Source organism: Anarrhichthys ocellatus, unplaced genomic scaffold (assembly GCF_004355925.1).
Source record: "Anarrhichthys ocellatus isolate YVR2014 unplaced genomic scaffold, GSC_Weel_1.0 scaffold13, whole genome shotgun sequence".
In the NCBI taxonomy this organism is placed as follows: Eukaryota; Metazoa; Chordata; class Actinopteri; order Perciformes; family Anarhichadidae; genus Anarrhichthys; species Anarrhichthys ocellatus.
In genome coordinates this window covers 2359829-2379055 of record NW_022280043.1, presented here as the reverse complement: position 1 = coordinate 2379055, position 19227 = coordinate 2359829, and the positions used below count along the sequence as shown (strand labels likewise).

Below are 19227 nucleotides of genomic sequence, written 5' to 3'. Positions count from 1 at the left end.
TTGCTTTTTATTTTCCATCAATTAGAAGTTGCTTTATTTGACTATGCCCATCTGATGTTCTGAGGTCGCTACACTTTGTGATCGATAGAGGGTGCTCTATATTTATTTCAGGTGGGCGACCGACGAAGAAGCTGTACTTACCAATCAAAGACCAAGGACAAGAGCCACTTCCTGTTTGTAGCTTCTGATATGCGCGTGTGGACGACAGTGCTTGTGATCAGAGACGGTTCATGAAGTTATAGAGCATCGATGCAGTGATATTGTGTTATATTAGTTTAAATCATGAATATTCTCAATCGCTCTAAGAAACTGGTATCGTCGGTGTTAAGAAGTAGCGTTTTAATGCAGAAAACATTTGTTTTGAGAAACGCCTGTTCTGTTCCCAAAGCTCGTTGTCTCAATCCGTGTTTGCCTCAAAGTTTTACGGCACGTTTATCCTCATGTCGGCACAGGTATCATGTAACGTCATCCACCCAACACCTAGAAACACAAAGGCTGTACTCAGAGATGCGCGGTGACAACAGCAATTCAAAGAGGAGCACTGGCATGTCTCAGGAGGAAGGGCTGGACAGGGACAACAGTAAGTAACTAAAATGGTTAGTGGACTGATCGATAAGACCGATTACTCGGCATCTATTAATTTTTTTGGCTGATTAAGCTTTTAAGTTATTTCAAAGGAAAGTGTCAAAGAGTTAATGGTTACAGCTTGTTAAATGTGCAGATGTTTTCATTGTCTTGCATTAAAATACATTTACTAAGAGTTGATACATTTATCAATTAACGTATTGGTTTAGTTTATTGACAGAAAATGTATTGGCAAAACATTTGGTAATCAATTAAGCACGTAAGTAAGTTTTTAGGATCTTATCTTAAATCTGATGATCTGCTGCTCTTTTTTTTATTTTTACCATATATGATAGTAAACTGATTCTCTTTGTAGTTTGCACTGTTGGGACAATTTCATTGTTATTTGATTATTGACACATTATAGTTTGCAGCAACCTTAAATCTGAATGTCATTACAGTTTTGTTTGTAAAACCAAACAAAAAATAAAGATGTCACCTTTGGGAAACATTTAGTGGTGCAACAAACAATTATTTTAATTATTGATTAATCTGCGGCTTATTTTCTAGAGTATTCGATTCATAATTTTACCAACAATATGTCCTCAAGTATTTCAAAGTCCCATCACAGTCTGGGGTGATATCTTGAAATATATTATTTTGTCCAATTAGTCAGAAACCCAAAGATATTTAGTTTGCTATTATTATTATTATTATAAGAAAAGCAGAAAATCCTCCCATTTCTGAAGTTGGAACCGGTAAATGTGGCTTTTTTTAATTAAGAAAATGACTTAAAACAATTAATTGATTGTTAAAATAGTTGCTGAGTAGCTTTCTGTTGACTAATCGATGAATCGTTTCAGAGTTATAAAATGTGACGTGTGGCGTGAAGACTGAAAAATAAAGCGTTTAACCAAGAAGATAACCTGCAAAGTGGTTGCATCCTTGGTTACTGTAGTGGACGAGGTCCCTCGGTCACCCTGCATTGCTTTGATTATTGCATGTGATGACATTTCTCTTGTTTTAGCATTGAGTAAAAAAGGATACATGGCAGCATTCACATCATTTTGATTGTCAGACTAAATGTTTCACGCCTGTTTTCTCTAGGAGCCCCTGAGACTTTCACTCTTGACGTGTTGGTGTCTCTACTGCGTCAGGAAAATGCGGTGGACGTCTGTGTGATTAAAGTACCAGAGCAGATCAAATATACAGAGTACTTCATCGTTGTCAGCGGTGTATCAACGAGACACCTCCGCGCAATGGCACTTTATGCCATCAAAGTGGTAACTGACATTTGTCTTCTCATTGTCAAAGGTAATATGTGCAACCTGTTTGGTTTTAAACTCACACAATGGATGATTTTCCTCTAGTACAAGTTTCTGAAGAAAAATGGAGCTCCGAATCTCAAGATTGAAGGGAAAGATGCAGAGGATTGGATGTGTATTGACTTTGGTATGTAAAACTGATAGATCTTATCTCCTAATGTCAAATTTAGACTGTTGTTTATACAAACTGATGTTTGTCGACAGAGTTCAGTAGTGTTCACTGTCCTGCTCCTCTCTCTGTCTCAGGGAATATGGTTGTTCACTTCATGCTACCAGAGACCAGAGATGTGTATGAACTGGAGAAACTCTGGACTCTCCGCACGTATGATGAGCAGCTGAAGAACATGCCCACTGAGACGCTACCAGAAGACTTCATATATGATGTTGAAGTCACAAAGTGACAAATCATCTGAGCTGTGTGCACAGAATTAACTACTTCTTTGTGACTTTGTATGCATCCTCACCTATCCCTGTGAGTAGAAATAAAAGGTGTTTTTTTTTGTCACTTAAATTATAAAAAAGCAAATATTTTGTGTTTGAAATTGAAAGGGATTGAACAGCAATACCATAGGAATCACTGCCCCCATCATATTGATTCATCATATACACCTTTATTCAACCATTAGAGAGCATCAGGTGGTATTTGTATAATAACAGTGTACAGTATATGTTTGATACGTTTTTGACGATGCTGGAGAAAATATGTATGTTTTAAATTTAACATATTGTGGTTAAAAAATAAATTATTTTAAACCGTTCTAGATATCCTCTAAATATTTTCTTCTTGTGACTGGGTTTTTTCTCAGAAACATTTACTGCAACTGCAATAGTGAATTTGAAATGTTTATTAAACTATAAGTACTCATCGCTGGTCCTTTTTCTCTTGTTTCGTTAAAATTGACCTAAAAAATGCAGTGGCGATAGAGAATAAAGCATGACCATGAATAAAATATTCAAGAAAGTTCTGCTGAAGCACATTACTCCATGTACAGTCTCACCTGCCATATACGGTTCCTGTTTGTTGTCTGGGAAGACCAAGTTTTAGGAACATGTTTTCTAAAGAAAATGTGTTGAGTTGCCAAAACAAACTATTCCAGCAGAAGCTTTCAACCAAATAAAACCAGCTGATTGCTCCCAACAAGAAAAGAGAGGTTGTTGGCCAAAGTGTTAGTCCAGATGTGCATCCACTCAGCACTTACATGTGCAAAGAGATTGCTCAGTGAATTGGTATTTACAGGTCGGTCAGCACTTGTACAACACAAAAAGCTTCTGCAGTCTAAAACTGTGAAGTCTTCTGCAAATCATCATACTATGCTATGCTGTTCTAAAACAAATGTACTGCATGTTTTGATTCAATTATAAAACTGGATTTTTCCATAAATGTCAGAAGGAAATACACTGATGAATTAGCATTTGAAAATTAATAAGTGTAAATGTTTTTTTAGTAAGCAGATGAGCCTTTTTGTGGAGAATCAGACACACACACACACACACACACCACCATTATACCTTTTCACTTCCTAGCAAGTGACCATTCCGGTTCATTGACTTGTTTTAAGTCATGCAGGGTAAGATTATTAGCTAAATCTAAAAATGTAATGAAGCGGGAGATGCCTACACAGAGCCTGATGGGACATGGTGTTCTTCCTTGTGGTTGTCTTACTTACATGGTCTGAAGAATGACTCACAATAAAAGTGATTCTTAAATATCAGAGATTACAGCTATACCCCCCCCATCAAAAAAAAAACTAAAATACAACTATGCGGACATAAATAATCTTTCAAATATGAAAATATTAAATATTTATGGTCTACAGTCAGACTGTCTAACTATTTCAAATTGGTAATGGTGGCATGAGTGAGATTGTACAAAACCAATCAATGCAATTGTTTACTGAAATTCATTTTGTGACCTGTTTGTTTCACAAACGATTAAACCTCTGCTTTCTAGTGGATTAGCAAAATGACACAGAGGGAAAATTGAAACAAGTGAAAGAAAAAGATTAGTTCTATGTTTTTGTCTCAAAAGTGGCTACTGTGGCTAATCTTATCATTAGCTGCACAGCCATCTTACCCACTGTTGTGTAGCCATTAGTGGTAATAGTGTTAATATACTCTATAATGGAGGAGATTGAGGGAGATTAGTTATAGGACACAACAGTAGTTGAGTATCTGTCTTGCATTGTATATTTATTGCTGTAAAGCTTTATTTGCAGATATAATTCCATCAGTGTGTATGTCAACCATATGTTGCACAAAAAAGAGAAAAAAATGAATCAGAAACTATTCATTCTTCCCTGGTATGCAATTCACTGGGAATACATTTCACTTTTAGCTTCAATCCTCTGCTAAAAGCCCACCTACCCTGTTGTATTCAGTTATAGTCACTTATTCTAGTACTGCATTTGCTGTATAAAAACAAGTTAATTTTTAAGTTCTTTCATATGAGTCTGTGTCCTGCAGGTGGGTTGGAACTTGGCTGCAGTATTTCTCAGTGGAAGGTGTTTATGAGGAGAATAGACTGGTGTATTAGAGAGCACATCAACCATATTAGACATGGCACTTAAAGGGCTCTCAGAGCTTTATCCACCTGGCCCTCATTTGTTAGCGAGGTAGCAGGCAAGCTGATGTGACTAAGTATTTAAACCAGGAATTTATTATCGACCTTTTTCCATACAGCACATCCATTATTTCAGGAATAAATAAGGTGAATGGTTCTTTATCAGTGAAAACACCAGTGACAAAATGTATCAGAAAACGTAGTGTTGCATATTGTTGTAGTTCATTTCTCTACTCCTTAAGCTGCTCGTGATCGAAGGAGTCACTGGAGGAAAGGGAGAAATAATTACCACCAGGACACATCCTTCAGTCTTGACCATGTTTTATTACTTGGCTCTGCAGAAGTATTTATGTTGACAGATTTGAATTGACGTCAACAGCTTTGGAGGGATACTTGGATTTTTGTTGTCTATTTAAATGAATGTATTCAAATAAAAAAACTGTTTGCTGAATGAAATATTTCCACAAATTAAAGTATCACTCCCAAGCTGTTGACGTCAATACACATGTGTTAACATAAATACTTCTAATTATACATATATCTCTCTCTATATATAGATATAGATATAGATATAGATATAGATATCTATATCTATATCTATATCTACAGTTCTGGTCACTGTTATTGGCACCCTTGTGTTTTTTTTTGTAACCTGTACAACATCTTCAGAAATAAACAGAAATGTGATGGAGAACCCATGATCTTTGACCCAAACCAAGTTATTTTACGCTGGGTAGCACACTTCACCTTAGAATCCCTTTGTAATCCTCTGATTTCATGATTTCTACGATACAGTGAAGGTCTCCAGTACCAGAGGCAGCAAAGCAGCCCCACAACACTATCCTCCACCATGCTTAACTGTTGTTAGGCTCTTTTTTTCCTTAAAAGCTTCATTTGGTCTCAATAAACAAATCCCTGGCGTGCATTGCCAAAAAGCTTTAATTTGGTTTTGTCTTTCCACAAAACATTTGCCCAGAATAATGATGGTCTTCTTTTCAGCAGTGGCGTCTTCCTTGGCCCTTAAAACCCTTCTTGGTTTAGTGTGCGGCATATGGGCCGTGTTGAAACTATGACTCCAGATTATTCCGGGTCAGCCTTCAGCTCTTTGGATGTTTTACGTGGTGTTTTTACCACAGTTTGCACCAACCGTCTCATCGATATTCCTCTTACCCTCGAGTCCAGGGAGGGTCTTGACAGTTGCATCTTAGCAAAGGTAATAGTAATGTTGCGAACTGTTGAAACAGGAATATCAAGGTCTTTGGATATAGCCCTTTAGTTAAAGTCATGTGGGCACAGACAATTTAATACAAGTGAGTCAAATGTATGTAGTTTTTTTTCACAAATTTGAAGGTTGCCAAAATGCAGTGTCATGGCAATCTTTCAGGTTTTTATAGTTTTTTTTACTCCTATTGGTTGGTTTTACAGTTATTGTTTCATCTGCTATTCTGTACTTAACAGGAGAGTGTCCATAGACCAAAGCTGTTTCACTAGATTTGTTTAAATATATATGTATATATATACTGTAAATAAGTTATATTTTAGTTTGTATGTACTTTTCCTGCAAAGATTGTGCTGCCGCTCTGGAACAGAGTTCTCATAGGAAACGACAGCACCAATCTACTGTCAAATTTAACAAGAGTGCTCTTCAAAGAAAATCGTTACCATCAAAGTAATCTTACCATTTAGGGACTGAAAGCTTTTTGTGCCCTCTCTCAACCTGGAATTGGAAATCTATGGTTTTGAGCGATTTACTGCCATTTCTTGTATGATTTGGTGCAATTTGGAACTATGCTTCCTGTTTTGGCCAAAATGGTTCAGTTATTGTCTTAATACAACCATGTGTCAGTCAGTAGTGTTTCAAGTAGAGTTATGCCACTGTTTTGCATTCATGTAGATTGCATACATGAGATGCAATGCTAGGAGAATGCTAAATGAATAGGTTTATATTCATAAGATTTATTAATGAGTTTGAGACTTATCAATTCCCAATAAGATAACAATAACTACTTTTCTTTTTTATCCATACTTAAATGAATTAATGTTTTTATTTCCCAATGCAGACCCCTCTGTAATTCTCTATATGAACTGAAACATTATCTTCCCAAACATATTTCAACTTAATGTGAAAACAACAGACCATCATCGGCCATTTGAAGTTACACATCATCGGTTTTATTGAGACTTGTCATGCTGACTGTGACTCTCTTAAGTGGACTTTTTATATTAATCGAGGTCTGTCTCTGCTTGTGCTGCTACTTAAAAAGTTACATGTAAGAGCTTCCTAATGTAATTAATGTAGAAACAAAAATGATTAAGGATAAAATAACATAAAATAACATACATTTTAAATTGATATGAATCAATTATGTGGGCCTCTGAGAGTTTATGCACAGTTAAAGTCATTGTTTAATTTGTGGTAATTTAGGAATAATTACATTCTCCAAGCACATGTTGACTTCTGCAGTAAATTTGTAATGCAAAAAAATCATGTACACCTTCAAGTCAAATAATTAGCATTTTGATTAATCGTATTCTGTGACATCTTACATGTCTTGGTTTTTTCACAATAATGTAACTGACATTTGTTAACTGCCTTGACTCTCAGGCAGTAAAATGATGAGAGAGTCGATTTTTCTCAGGAGTACGCTAAAAGTGAATGAAATGACCCTCCCTCCTTATCCGACACACACAGTATAAAACACAGGCAGTGTAGAGAATCTGAAAGAGGAGCTTCGAAACAGCGAGAAAATCAACTACAGCAGAATTTTCAAGGGTTACATTATAATGTAAGCATTGTTTTTATTTTACACCTTTTAATTGAAAGACACTTTTTGATTGAATGTCAGTCAGTAAGATTGGATCTGGCAGCTTTGATGGTGGAGTATCAATCCAATATGGAGCTTCTACTTCAGATTTTTACATTGTGACATTGTTGAATAATCATTTTTTGTATTATGCATTTTGACTGTGATACAGGATTCACTTCAGTCCTGTGATGTCGCGGAGTATTCTGGCTCTCTGCCTCTTGGCTTGTATTGACTCTGGCATAAGCGCATATCCAGCCAAGCCTCTCGGTCCCCGGCAAGGCGCACCACCTGAAGAGCTCGCCAAATATTATTCTGCACTGAGACACTACATAAATCTCATTACAAGACAGAGGTTAGTTCTTAAATTTCTATTACATACTGTAGGTTCAAATCGTTTTTTGAAAGCACATGTAAAGAAGTATTGATATGTTGCTTGGCTCTTTTTTATGCATAGGTATGGAAAAAGAGACACCCCAGATACTGTATTTTCTGATGTGTTTATGAGGGAGAGCACAGAGAGTATTCCAGGATCAAACTACATCAGGTAAATTATTTCAAAAGGCTGCTTTTTATACATTGTGTAATGCTTTTATTTATTTATTTTTAATTTGTGTTGTCTATGTCAGATGTATGCAATATAATGTATTGTGTTGCATGATAGAACATGTGAGATGAAATACCAGAAAAGTACAAACTTCCGTACAATGTATAGTGTAATGAAATTCATCAGCCATACAATACATCTATTCCTGTGAAGCTTCAGTTTATGTCCACACTTTCATGTCATGAATGTCAATGCCATAACAGTGTTATATTTTAAGGTTATTGGTGGTTTGGGATTGGAATATTATTAATGTTTTAATACACTTTCTTCCTCTTGAATGTGAATAGGGACAGGGAAGTTAACATGAAAATGTACTAAACACTTACCTTCCTTGTCTTGTAGGTATGATGAGCTGCCACTGTGGTGACGCTGTCATATTAAGGATAACTCTGCCACAAAGCTGCTGCAATGTCTTTAACTGACATAAAATGAACTTGTGCTGCATGGAATATACATTGTGTAATGAAACTACTTTGGTCTGTAATGTTGTCATTGTTACATTAAAACATGTTATTGACATGTCGACCCATTGTCTCACTCTGGCTCATTTGGCTTGACAAACATCCAGTAGTACTACCCTGCATGTGCGGGAGTATATGTTGAACACAATATATATCAGTCACTGATGGAGTAGCAGTGCTCTCTACTGGTGAACAGGCATCTAAATATTTTGAGAATTTTTCAAGTTGGGAAAATACCTTATACTTCATGTCTGCTGCTTATGTTCATTTTGGGGAGAGTTAAATAGAAATTAGCTGTAACTTGAGGGAACCACGGTGTTGCATTTATTGCACTTGTTATATTAAACCAGCTGAGATGTACCGCTATCTTGCCTGAAAACAGATTAAGACTTTAATCCAATCAAGTGACCTGAATACATCTAAAGAGAAGCACGCAACCCTGAGAGTTTGGTTAACTCTGTTGTGACACCTGGTCCAAGCTTTATGGCTCTCTGTAACTATGCAAGCGCTGGCTCTCCCAAAGAAGCTTCTGTGCAGCTGAAACCAGATTTAGTAAATGGCATAATGCTTCATGCTGGTGGGTGGTGCAAATGAGATTATTTGTAGCCAGATGTGGGGATGGAATATCTCAGGTGCCATTAATGGCAGCAGGATCAGATCCAGTATGTTTCCTCTAGTGTTTCCTCAAAGTAAAATTCTTAAATATGTTGTCAGTAGACACTGATATGGTGCAAGATGTTTTGCCAGAGTGAGAAGAAAAATCTGTTATTACTCTCCACTCCACTACTGAATAGATTCAGTAAAACTCTCTAAATGCCCACCTGCTTTGGCACCCCTAGTGAGTGTGTGTACAGTCTACAAGCAAAAGCATCCAGAGGTAAAGTTGTTTCACATTTTATGTTTAGGGGTCATTGCATTTGGTTGGGGCAAAAAAATATTTTAAGAAACTATGGATGCAATTTACCTCCACACACCGGTATTTATTGTCGGGTAAAGTTTACAGTACAGTATATGGGTGGGCTGTGCGGGATTTCAATGAGCTAGATATAACTTGAACGGTATTGGATGTCATTAGCCCATCACAGTCTGTTTGGACGAGGAACTCAGAGAAGAGGCGCAGGCAGCCACGCTGGAAATTCACCAGCAAGTTAACTAACGTTACTACTGCGCAAGTTGGTAACTCTTAGGTAACTCTGAAATGGACAGAAGCGTGAAAGACTGACTGGGTGGCCGTGATTAAATTAGGTAACGTATCATTCATTCATTCTTACAGACACTTGCAAAACGTGGATCATCATGGGACCCTCTAGTTTCTTGACTCTCACGACCAGCTAACGTTAGCTAGCTAGAATGAGCCACATGCTATCACGGTTAGCTACTAACGTTAGCTACCGACTGGACTTTCAGCTAACTGTTCCTGACGACTATTACTAACAATAAAACGTTGACCAGCTAACTTTACTTCGCTGACTTGCTTGTTGGTTTGTGGTAACATGCCTGTATTTGTCAGTCTGAAAGATAATTGGCGCAGTCAGTGTTTGCTATGAATCATTAGCATTGCTAACTTGCCTTCACGTGAGCTACACACTAGCAATGGCTGGCACCAACTTGGTACCGGGACGGGCACTACTGTAGTAGTCGCCAATTAGGACCTGACGGCATGTAACCGTGGTTTAACGTATTCCAAACAATATCGGATCGTTTACGAATAACATGTTAGCTAAGTTACCCCACATAGGAAGTGGTTACACGTGCCCAATGCGCGTGTAACGTTAGCTTCACTGTGAATTTAAATCACCGCCGCCAACACGTTTCTTGAAGGCTGACTTTTTTTTGTTTAACTCCACTGTGAGTTACTTTAGTGTCCTTCCACGACATTAGAACAACCTCACTATTTGTGATCGCGTCTGCCTTCATGAGCACGTTCACGTCCCATCGGGCTGCTCCTCCATTCATCGACACTGGCTCCTAACTTATGAAAAGTGTGACTGTTACGTAACAACGTTACAGCACGCGATATGCTTTACTGAGGTATCTGACCTCTCAGTTCTCACAAATATCTTACAATCAGTTCAAATACAATCATCCAACCGACCCCAGTCTAATTTGTGGAAAATATATATTTTAATAGGTCTCAGCTGCTCAGTTTTTCAATGTAGTCAATGGTTTAATGTGCTATTCGTATATTTGAACACCAGCAGTAATACATGGATAGTTAGTTTGGTGATCTATACACTTTTAATCCTGTTTGAGGTTTTATGGGCGAGAATTGTAGCCTACTCCAAAATATTTATGGTTGCCAACAAGTCTGATTTGAATGTTTTTATAATGTGCCAGGCACAGTAGTTGCTTTCATTTACACCTTATGTATAACTGCAGAGCAGTAACAACTGCTGATGATGACAACAACAACAACTACTACTAGAACAATGTCAATAGTAATTCAGTGGAATCGGCCTAATAAAAGGCTTCTTTTAGTTACATTTGATCTTTTTCAATCCACAGAAGATGAGTCATACTCCCAGTCTCACTCTCTCTGAGCTGAGCTTCTTCTGACTTGGTGCTAGTTAATGAGTTTCTCTAAAAAGAGAGCGGTCATGTGATTAACTTAGCCAATCACAATGGCTGCATTTACAATACTACTAAATGAACAGGAGAAGTCTGGGCAATGAAGGCACGCCTGGGGCAGAGAGGACCTTACTTACCAGCATGAGCTGCTTTTATCACCTAGGTGGGTTTTTAGGTTGCCTTCGACTATTTCACCATATAAGTAGAATAATGTGATTTATTTTCTCTTCAGTCCAGAGTTACCAGATGAGTGTTTTGTAGAAAACGTGGGGCTCCGTGACGGAGTGCTGCACTGATGATCTGAACACAGTTTGTAGGTGAGTTTGTGCCTTTCTTGTTTCTTTTTTGGTTTTGGATGATTATCTGCTCTTTTTTGCTTTCTCTGCTCACATTGTATGGATTGAGTACAGTGTGTTGCATTTATGACGTCTATGCAGTTCACACCGTACTGTTAAATGGGACCAAGCTCAGAAAGCGCATGTTTCTGTTTGTCCACCTACCCGCTAAGGTATTTGTAGGGCTGTTTTTGCCTCACTCTGTTCGGAGGTCTTGTTTGCACAGACTTCCTCTGGGTGGCTGGCACAACCTTTAGTCAGAAGGGCAGGAGACTCATCCTTTGTCCCTCAATGACCCTCTTTGTCATTCCCGCAATTCATTATAGCGCTCTGTGCTAACATACACATGTTTTCTGTCTCATGCATCCATGCTGTGTCTGAACAGCAGCATATGTTAGTAAATGTCAGTTAAGCTTGATTCATTTCGTGTACAGTATGATGGTCTTAGTGTACAGTCTACTGACTTGTAAGTTTTTCTTCTACCTTCTCCAGCCCTCCAGTTGTCTTGGTTTCTGTAAGCAGGCAGTTGGGCGGCTTTCGTGTTCAGAGTTTCACCGTCCTGAGCTGAGGAATATTAAACATGACTGTGGCCAATGCAAAGTCTGGCAAAGGTAAGCTGTCAATACAAAGCTCAAAGACAAAGTCCTAACTAGTCTTTGGCACAGAACTGTTGTAATGGTGTGTGTGCGCAGAATTTTACATTTCATTACCATTTGAATGGAACTCTGCCCACTGTGCAGGGATAGTTGTGTGGGTGTGTTTGCAGCTGCCTCTGAACTTTCACATTTGTCCCTCTGTGACATTCAATAACCACACATAACAAAAACAAATTGCCACATGATGTACTTGCAAAGCAATGTTTTGGCTCATATAGAAACTGCATTTCTGTCTACTTCTGTTTCAATCTGAAAGAAATACGAATGGATGACTAACCCCTTTAATGGGAATGTCAGAATTGGAAAGTACAGAAATGTATTGTCTCTTCATTTGATCGAAATTATGATAATTATAATTGTTGAATTTGAAATGACTTGCTGTCAGGATTTTGGGCTTCGGTTTCTTGCTGTGTGCTCTCAGTCTACAAGGCAGATCTGTTGGTAGAACAATTCCTTTGTGACTCAGTGTGCGTGCTTGTTGTTGCTGCAGTGGAACTAAGGGATGTTCTCTGTGAATTGGCCCATTGATAGACTGTCCACTATTGTTCTTGCCTTGTAAGCTCTTATTATACTCGCATTGTTTTGTTGTTTTCATTTTTTTTCTTCACTTTAACTGGCTGTGAGCTTCGTCACTAACTTATCGGGCTGCATTCACAAAGCGGTAGCTCTCGAGCTCAAAAGAAGTTGCGATTGTGGTTAGAATTCTGTTCACCCAATCTTTGAATTTGTTTCCTTCAGCCATGCAGCAGATACTGGACAACCTGAAAGACCTGCCATCAGGCTCAGGAGCCAAAGATATTGACCTAATATTCCTCAAAGGCATCATGGAGAGCCCCATCGTCCGCTCCCTCGCAAAGGTAAAAAACACACACACACACACACACTCTCACACACATATTTGCAAAATAGTTCAAGCCGGTCTCTCTCTCTCTCTCTCTCTCTCTCTCTCCCTCTCTCTCTCTCTCTAAAACATGGTGTTTTAACAAGTATGTGTACAGCATCTTGTAATGTGCTACCGCGTGGCGGTAACTAATCTTGCCGTGTGCTCAATGTTGCGGTGTCGAGGTTTGAATTACTTATAGGGAATGTTTCCTGGCCAGTGTAAAGGTATAACTATGCTTGTCTTTTAGAAGAGAGAAACAATCATGAGATTTACCCAAAGAAGACACATCATCCTCATTTTCAGGTTCATACTTTTTTTCCCATACTATTTTGGGTTTATACTTGAACACGTTTGGATGCTTTAATGTTTGAAAAATACATTATTTTTGTCATGTTTTCCTGAATACACCTGTACTCACCCTTTTTTCTCAAGCCGTGGGTGGAGATACTGAGATGAAGGGCGGTATATGAATATATCCTTATGAGTCATGAGCCTGCATGTGACATGTGACACTCAAATCTATGTGAACAAACAAAAGTTTTTTGTGTTCCCTTTTAAAGTAATGTAAACTATTTGCTTAACCTCGAGCAGACAGAAAACATTCTCTTTTAATACCAGTTAAATCATGAAGAACAAAGGGCTTACATAACTCCAATACAGATTACGGTCACAAAGTTCAACTATCATATCTATGAACAGAATGATTTCTGTAGAAAACCTGTCACAAAGGCAAACTCTTATAACAAACGGACCTCTGCTTTCCTGCTACGTGGGCCTGTACGTAGTTTCTGGTGTAACATCATATCAAACAGAAACGCTGAATGTAGTCATAGGCACGACATTTAACCATTCATTTCATTAATAGTTTGATATAAGAGCCATTCATGTTTTCCATAAAATCACAAGAACATGGCATTTTGATGGTGCCTCACTTCTTTAATTTGACAGTTTGTGGACGCAAGAACAGCAACACTTCAAACAATATAGTGTTTTATCAGTTAAGGATTAACCATATGGGCTCTTTCCCCTGTGTTAGAAACGTACGCCTTCAGTAGCGCCACAGATTCTCAGCTGAGTACACAGAAATGTACATTAATGTTGAGATGCAAAATGACCACAAAAGTCCCTTTGCGGACCCTACTGTCAGGTGTCCATCTTATCTACCTCTATGCCCATGTGCTCACTGAGTGTAACTGGGGAAGTAGTTCAATGTGAAAGACTTTTCATATTATCTTCTACCAAATGAACACATTCCAGCCAGTGGGACGACATTCACCTTCGTATAAGGAAATAAGATTTACATGATGGTAGGATGGACAAAAATGTTGTGCCGTGAAGCAGCCAGTAAAAGTTTCTGTGTGGTGCTCTGAGCAAACAGCTTGATAAAGGGGTCTTTTTTTTTGGTGTGTGTGTGTGTGTGTGTGTGTGTGTGTGTGTGTAGGCCCATGAGCGTCTTGAAGAAGTTAAGTTAAAAGCTGTGCGGGACGATAATGTTCAGCTGGTCACAGAGATCCTGGATTCCCTCAACAACCTGCCAGAAAAAGATTCTACCGCTGCTGAGCTTGTCAAAATCCTTCAGGAGCCGCACTTTAAGGTATCTTTGACCTCATTCCTCTTGTACACAATTTCTAATGGGAGTGAATGGACCAGAGACTTGTTCGAGTGAACGGTCTAGCTTGTGTGGGGATGGATGTCAGAGCATGTTACACCAACCACTGGTTAATATTCTCTGAAGCAGCTCTCCTATATTGAGAATATAAAGGGCGACAAGGAGTCGCCCTTTATATTCTCAATCACTTACAAGCTGCGGCGTGGGGGGGTGGGGGTGTACTTCCTTGGGCCAATAGCAGGCTGAGTTATGTGGGTAAAGTCAGGGGGAGAAGACTGTCATGTACCGTTTCAGTAAATCTACACATTTGCTGATGCAGTTTGTAGTCTCTGAACAATGCTAACTCTATGTTGTGGCTGCTAGGGTAAGAACCAGACTGATTTATCGTCTCTATTTTATCAATTTGTCGATGCGGATCAAATGCAAGTTGCAGTAGCAATCACTGTTAAGAGTTTAAGAGCACATAGTAGTGCTGATTGTTGTCTTTCTTAGTGAGCAAAGGGTGTAAATGTACTTTGTACAGAGATTGTGAACCATACTTTTATTGCCGTCTGTACTTCTCTTTCCCGTTCTTCTTTGTTCTACCTCAGTCTTTGATAGAGGCTCATGATAAAGTGTCTGCAAAGTGCTATGAAATGCCCCACACTGCGGCGAACAGCAACGCCTTGTTGACGGGTTCACTCATGCCAGCTGATGCTGTGAGGATGATTGGCATCCAGAAGAAAGCCGGGGAACTGCTGGTAAGTTAGCCAGGCATTTAAATCACCCACAGCTCTGCAGAGGAAACGTGTTCACTGTGTTATTCATGTCCTCTTTTATTGACCATTTGCTGAATAGTCTGACTTAGTTTACACAGTATCTCGACATGAGTTCCTTCTTTCACAGCGACCATGCCATGAAAAAAGATCTCCGGCATGATTTATGAAGTGCGAATGTATGCTACTAAACGACTCTTTCAGGGGATGACATTCCGCGTGGAGCGGGGAGAGATGGTGATCGCACGGATCCTGCACGGCAGCTCGATTGACCGGCAGGGCATGCTGAACACGGGAGACATAATCCGCGAAGTGAATGGCCGCGAGGTCGGTGAGAGTCCTCGTGAACTCCAGGAGCTGTTGGGGGACTGCAGTGGGAGCGTCACACTCAAGGTTCTGCCCAGCTACAGAGACACACCGGCACCTCCACAGGTGGGTGAGGAAAAAGGAGACTGCATTTGATATTTTCCTGCCCAGTGATTCACCTGTGGGATACAAAAAATTCTGTGACAAAACTGAATTGAATACTCTGTTAAACTAGCTTGATATCTTGAAACCAGCGTGTTAAGTTCATGAGAATACAGGATGTGTAAGTCCCGGTGTGCCAAGTGTACAAGGCTGTCATACTGTACCTTTCAGAGATTGGGGGAGAGCTGCCTGACCTGGGTGATCTCAGAATGCCAGGCTTCTGAAAATTGAGCCCAATGACGGTCTATTAATAACACTTCTCACACTATCTGTGACACACACACACTACTCTGTTCACTGGAGTACCCCCTCCGCTTCTTCAAGTAACGAGTACTCGCAACAGCTGACGCAGAGGAGCAGTGCGTAGGGTTATGTCAGACACTGACCTTTGTGCCAGGGATGACCGAATGATCTAATTCTACTGTTTGGTTATGTGCTTGCTGGGTTTCAGTTATGGTAACAGTTGTGAATAAGAAGACTAATTGAATATAATGAGTGTAGGAAAAAAGGAAGTTTTTTTTTGATTTGATTGTCTGATATCTCGTTAACATGTTGTAGGTTTATCTGAAGCCCCACTTCAACTATAATCCGGCCACGGACAACCTGATCCCCTGTAAAGAGGCAGGCCTGGTCTTTTCCAAGGGAGACATCCTTCATGTAGTCAACAGGGAGGACTCCAACTGGTGGCAGGTGAGAAGATCTAGTCCTAACAAAGCCAGTGCTGCTTCGACCAGACAAGTGAGGTGGAATTTACTTTGGAAAGCTGCAAGACGCTGCCAAAGATGAGGAGAAGATGTTGGCGACAGATACTTAGACATGATAGCTTTTACTATGTGAAATATTGAATCTCTTTACTGGTCCAATTTCTGATTAGGCGCGCAAAGTCGTTGGTGGAGCGACTGGTCTCATCCCCAGTCAGTTGTTGGAGGAGAAGAGGAAAGCTTTTGTGAGAAGAGACTGGGATACTTCTGGTACAGGTTAGTTCAAATCATGCCAACTCATTCACACCACGCTCCCTGCTTCTCCTTCACGTTATCATGATAGTCAGAAAAGACTTGGCTTTAGCACCACCATGTGGTGATCAAAAACTTTCTCTAAATTGATTTCAGGGATGATCTGTGGAACCGCGAAGAAAAAGAAGAAAAAAATGATGTACCTCACTTCAAAGAATGCAGGTGTGCATCACCACTGGATCTTATTTTTGTACATACAAGAAGTGTTGTGAAAGGTTTGCATTGGGAAACTGTAAGTGCTTCGACAAGGTTATGGTACTCATCCAGCCTGTGAATTGCCCTGAACAGAGTTTGACCGATATGAGCTGCAGATCTATGAGGAAGTAGCCAAGATGCCACCGTTTCAGAGGAAAACGCTGGTTGTGATTGGAGCCCAGGGAGTTGGGAGGCGGAGCCTGAAGAACAGACTAATCGTCATGAACCCTCTGCGATATGGAACCACTGTACCCTGTGAGTGAGTGAGACGGGCAGCCGAGGCAGTTGAATTGTCTTCGACTAGATTTGCTGCCAGGGTACATGTAACACCATCTGCTCACCTTTTCATCTCCAGTCACGTCACGACATCCGAGGGAAGAGGAGAGAGACGGCCAGAACTACTGCTTTGTGACGCGAGAAGAGATGGAGAAGGACATCAGGGAGAACCGTTATCTGGAGCATGGCGAGTATGATGCCAACCTTTATGGCACCAAGATCGACTCCATCCATGAAGTGGTGGATGCCAGCCGTACCTGCATCCTGGACGTCAACCCTCAGGTTAGTCAAAGGCACACCCTTCCAATGTTGTAGATCTTTCTTTCCCCTGAATCTTTGGTTGTGACATTATATTTTCTGCCCAGGCCCTGAAAGTGTTGAAGACTGCTGAGTTTATGCCATTTGTGGTGTTTATTGCTGCTCCTGAACTGGATACACTAAGAGCCATGCACAAAGCTGTGATAGATGCTGGACTTACTACCAAACTACTCACGGTAGGTTTTTGAGAGCATTGAAGGTTCCTAAATACTTATGATGATGGACCCTTCAGGGGTTATTACTCATCATCCTAATGGGCTGAATCTCTCTCCGTAACAGGAGAACGATTTGAAGAAGACTGTGGACGAGAGTGCCAGGATCCGTCGGGCATATAGCCACTACTTTGACCTGACTATTGTCAATGACAATCTGGACAAGGCCTTTGACAAACTGCAAGAGGTGGTAGAGCGATTATTCATAGAGCCCCAGTGGGTTCCAGTCAGCTGGGTCTACTGATGTTTTACAACCTACTGGACAGACATTGCTGTTCGAGCTGCTAGGCTTGGGATGAAAGGGGACACCTTAAGGGACGGAGAATTTAACACCGCAGCCACGGACATGTCAGACCTGTGTGAATATGGGTCTTGCGCAAAGCTGTATCGGAGCCACCTTTTCTGAATAGCCAGATTCCTTTCTAGCTCTCTATGCAACTTCCAATGCACAGGAAGTGTACTTATTTATTGGCAATTTCTTTTTAAAGAATCCTTTCTATTCTTGTGGATTGGGAGACAAAATACTGGCTCTTGTGTCAGGATATTTTAAAAGCAAATGCAATTTTTTGTCATGTCCTGTTTTTAATTCTTCTGCTCTGTATGTAAAATAGGTAAAGTGTATTTATTTTGCTAAAAATGAGGAGAGCTTGCTCATTGAAAAGAACGATACCTCAGTGTTACAGTTTACAGTGTCTCCAGTCTCCAGTATGTCATCTCATTTTGTCACTACAAACTTGTCATACATGTAGAATGGTATCTTACTTTTGAGACCTTTCTTCTTCCTCAAGGCTGCATTTCTGCTCTGCCGTCTGTGCAGTTCAAACTCATACATGGAAAATGTCATGCGAGTCACTGTTTTTTGTACAGAAGAAAAATGAATTCTGTAGCGTTACCCCATTGTTTCTTTCACTCAAGCACAACAGATTACATTAATTATGTTGATTGTTTGTCAGACATTTAGATCACGTAAGTATTTCTGACTGTTAGACCCGTCAATATGGTGCTGTCTTTGTTTAAAAGAAACTTTCCACAGAACTCTTGAACAGGGTACTTCAATCTCAGTGAATCATCCCTTTTGATGTGATATTACTAAAACTTAACCGTTTTAAATAAAGTTCATATTTACTTATAAAAGGTATATTTTACAAGAATTCAGAAAAGTCGTATTTTCAGATGTCAAATAAATAACTGTTTTCTAATAATCCACATTGGTTTTGCTTTGCTCCTTTGGTGGAATTACTTGACAAACGTGTTCACCAACTGGAGGAGAAGATATTTAACCGTCTGAGGTGATGTATTTTTATGGCCAGTCTGCTCTGATTAGATTTTGGTGGTCAAAGGTTAAGGTCACTGTGAACTCACGTCAGACCCATTTTAGTGAACGTGACATTTCAGGAACACCTTGAGCACATTTCCTCAAATATGGCACGAACATCCACTTGCACTCAAGGTTGAAGTGATCAGAATTTGGTCGTCAAAGGTCATTGTGACCACACATAACATGTTCATCTATATATATATATCTATATATCTATATCTATATCTATCTATATCTATCTATATATCTATATCTATATCTAATCTATATATATATCTATATCTAATCTATAAATCTATA

General features: G+C 39.6%; 4 protein-coding genes across 7 annotated transcripts in view; 3 read left to right on the top strand and 1 right to left on the bottom strand.

The window, feature by feature from the left end:
- Positions 1 to 46: 46 nt before the first annotated feature.
- On the top strand, positions 47 to 2849 carry malsu1 (mitochondrial assembly of ribosomal large subunit 1). Its single transcript, XM_031853586.1, has 4 exons — positions 47 to 580; positions 1672 to 1847; positions 1935 to 2016; positions 2136 to 2849. The coding sequence occupies exons 1-4, from the start codon at positions 283 to 285 to the stop codon at positions 2288 to 2290; spliced, it is 711 nt and encodes a 236-aa protein (XP_031709446.1). The 5' UTR covers positions 47 to 282; the 3' UTR covers positions 2291 to 2849.
- Positions 2850 to 7172: 4323 nt separating this feature from the next.
- Positions 7173 to 8334, top strand: LOC116386784 (peptide YY-like). The gene is made up of 4 exons (XM_031853301.1): positions 7173 to 7235; positions 7426 to 7608; positions 7711 to 7800; positions 8203 to 8334. Coding segments are annotated over exons 1-4 (300 nt in total). The 5' UTR covers positions 7173 to 7233; the 3' UTR covers positions 8228 to 8334.
- A 1170-nt stretch (positions 8335 to 9504) lies between these two features.
- pals2a (protein associated with LIN7 2, MAGUK p55 family member a) lies at positions 9505 to 19072 on the top strand. Of its 3 annotated transcripts, none has more exons than XM_031853207.1 (14): positions 9505 to 9566; positions 11122 to 11206; positions 11717 to 11835; positions 12619 to 12737; positions 14205 to 14357; positions 14963 to 15112; positions 15332 to 15559; positions 16154 to 16285; positions 16470 to 16572; positions 16705 to 16770; positions 16897 to 17058; positions 17159 to 17361; positions 17445 to 17573; positions 17677 to 19072. In XM_031853207.1, exons 3-14 carry the CDS (start codon positions 11805 to 11807, stop codon positions 17851 to 17853), a joined length of 1653 nt encoding a protein of 550 aa, XP_031709067.1. In that variant the 5' UTR covers positions 9505 to 9566; positions 11122 to 11206; positions 11717 to 11804; the 3' UTR covers positions 17854 to 19072. The 3 variants fall into 3 exon arrangements, with proteins under 3 accessions (XP_031709067.1, XP_031709068.1, XP_031709066.1); XM_031853208.1 differs by having other exon boundaries at positions 9511 to 11052; XM_031853206.1 differs by having other exon boundaries at positions 9511 to 11835.
- gsdmeb (gasdermin Eb) overlaps positions 14597 to 19227 on the bottom strand; it is a 19766-nt gene continuing 15135 nt past the window's right edge. Inside the window, exons 11-12 of one of the 2 annotated variants that reach the window (XR_004212979.1) lie at positions 15760 to 17343; positions 14597 to 15612 (exon numbers count right to left, since the gene is read on the bottom strand). The gene's annotated coding sequence lies outside the window, so the exon portion shown is untranslated. Of the gene's footprint in view, positions 17344 to 19227 lie in introns of both variants that reach the window. The other variant, XR_004212978.1, reaches the window with a different exon arrangement.

What these genes read in the sequence shown, in the direction of transcription:
- malsu1 (XM_031853586.1), top strand. Translation starts at nt 283, where the DNA reads ATGAATATTCTCAATCGCTCTAAGAAACTGGTATCGTCGGTGTTAAGA. An exon ending in AGGGCTGGACAGGGACAACA is followed by an intron (nt 581 to 1,671) that starts GTAAGTAACTAA and finishes TGTTTTCTCTAG; the next exon opens with GAGCCCCTGAGACTTTCACT. An exon ending in TTGGATGTGTATTGACTTTG is followed by an intron (nt 2,017 to 2,135) that starts GTATGTAAAACT and finishes TCTCTGTCTCAG; the next exon opens with GGAATATGGTTGTTCACTTC.
- LOC116386784 (XM_031853301.1), top strand. An exon ending in AATCTCATTACAAGACAGAG is followed by an intron (nt 7,609 to 7,710) that starts GTTAGTTCTTAA and finishes TTTTATGCATAG; the next exon opens with GTATGGAAAAAGAGACACCC. An exon ending in CCAGGATCAAACTACATCAG is followed by an intron (nt 7,801 to 8,202) that starts GTAAATTATTTC and finishes CTTGTCTTGTAG; the next exon opens with GTATGATGAGCTGCCACTGT.
- pals2a (XM_031853207.1), top strand. Translation starts at nt 11,805, where the DNA reads ATGACTGTGGCCAATGCAAAGTCTGGCAAAG. An exon ending in AGAAAGCCGGGGAACTGCTG is followed by an intron (nt 15,113 to 15,331) that starts GTAAGTTAGCCA and finishes CGACTCTTTCAG; the next exon opens with GGGATGACATTCCGCGTGGA. An exon ending in CCTCACTTCAAAGAATGCAG is followed by an intron (nt 16,771 to 16,896) that starts GTGTGCATCACC and finishes TGCCCTGAACAG; the next exon opens with AGTTTGACCGATATGAGCTG.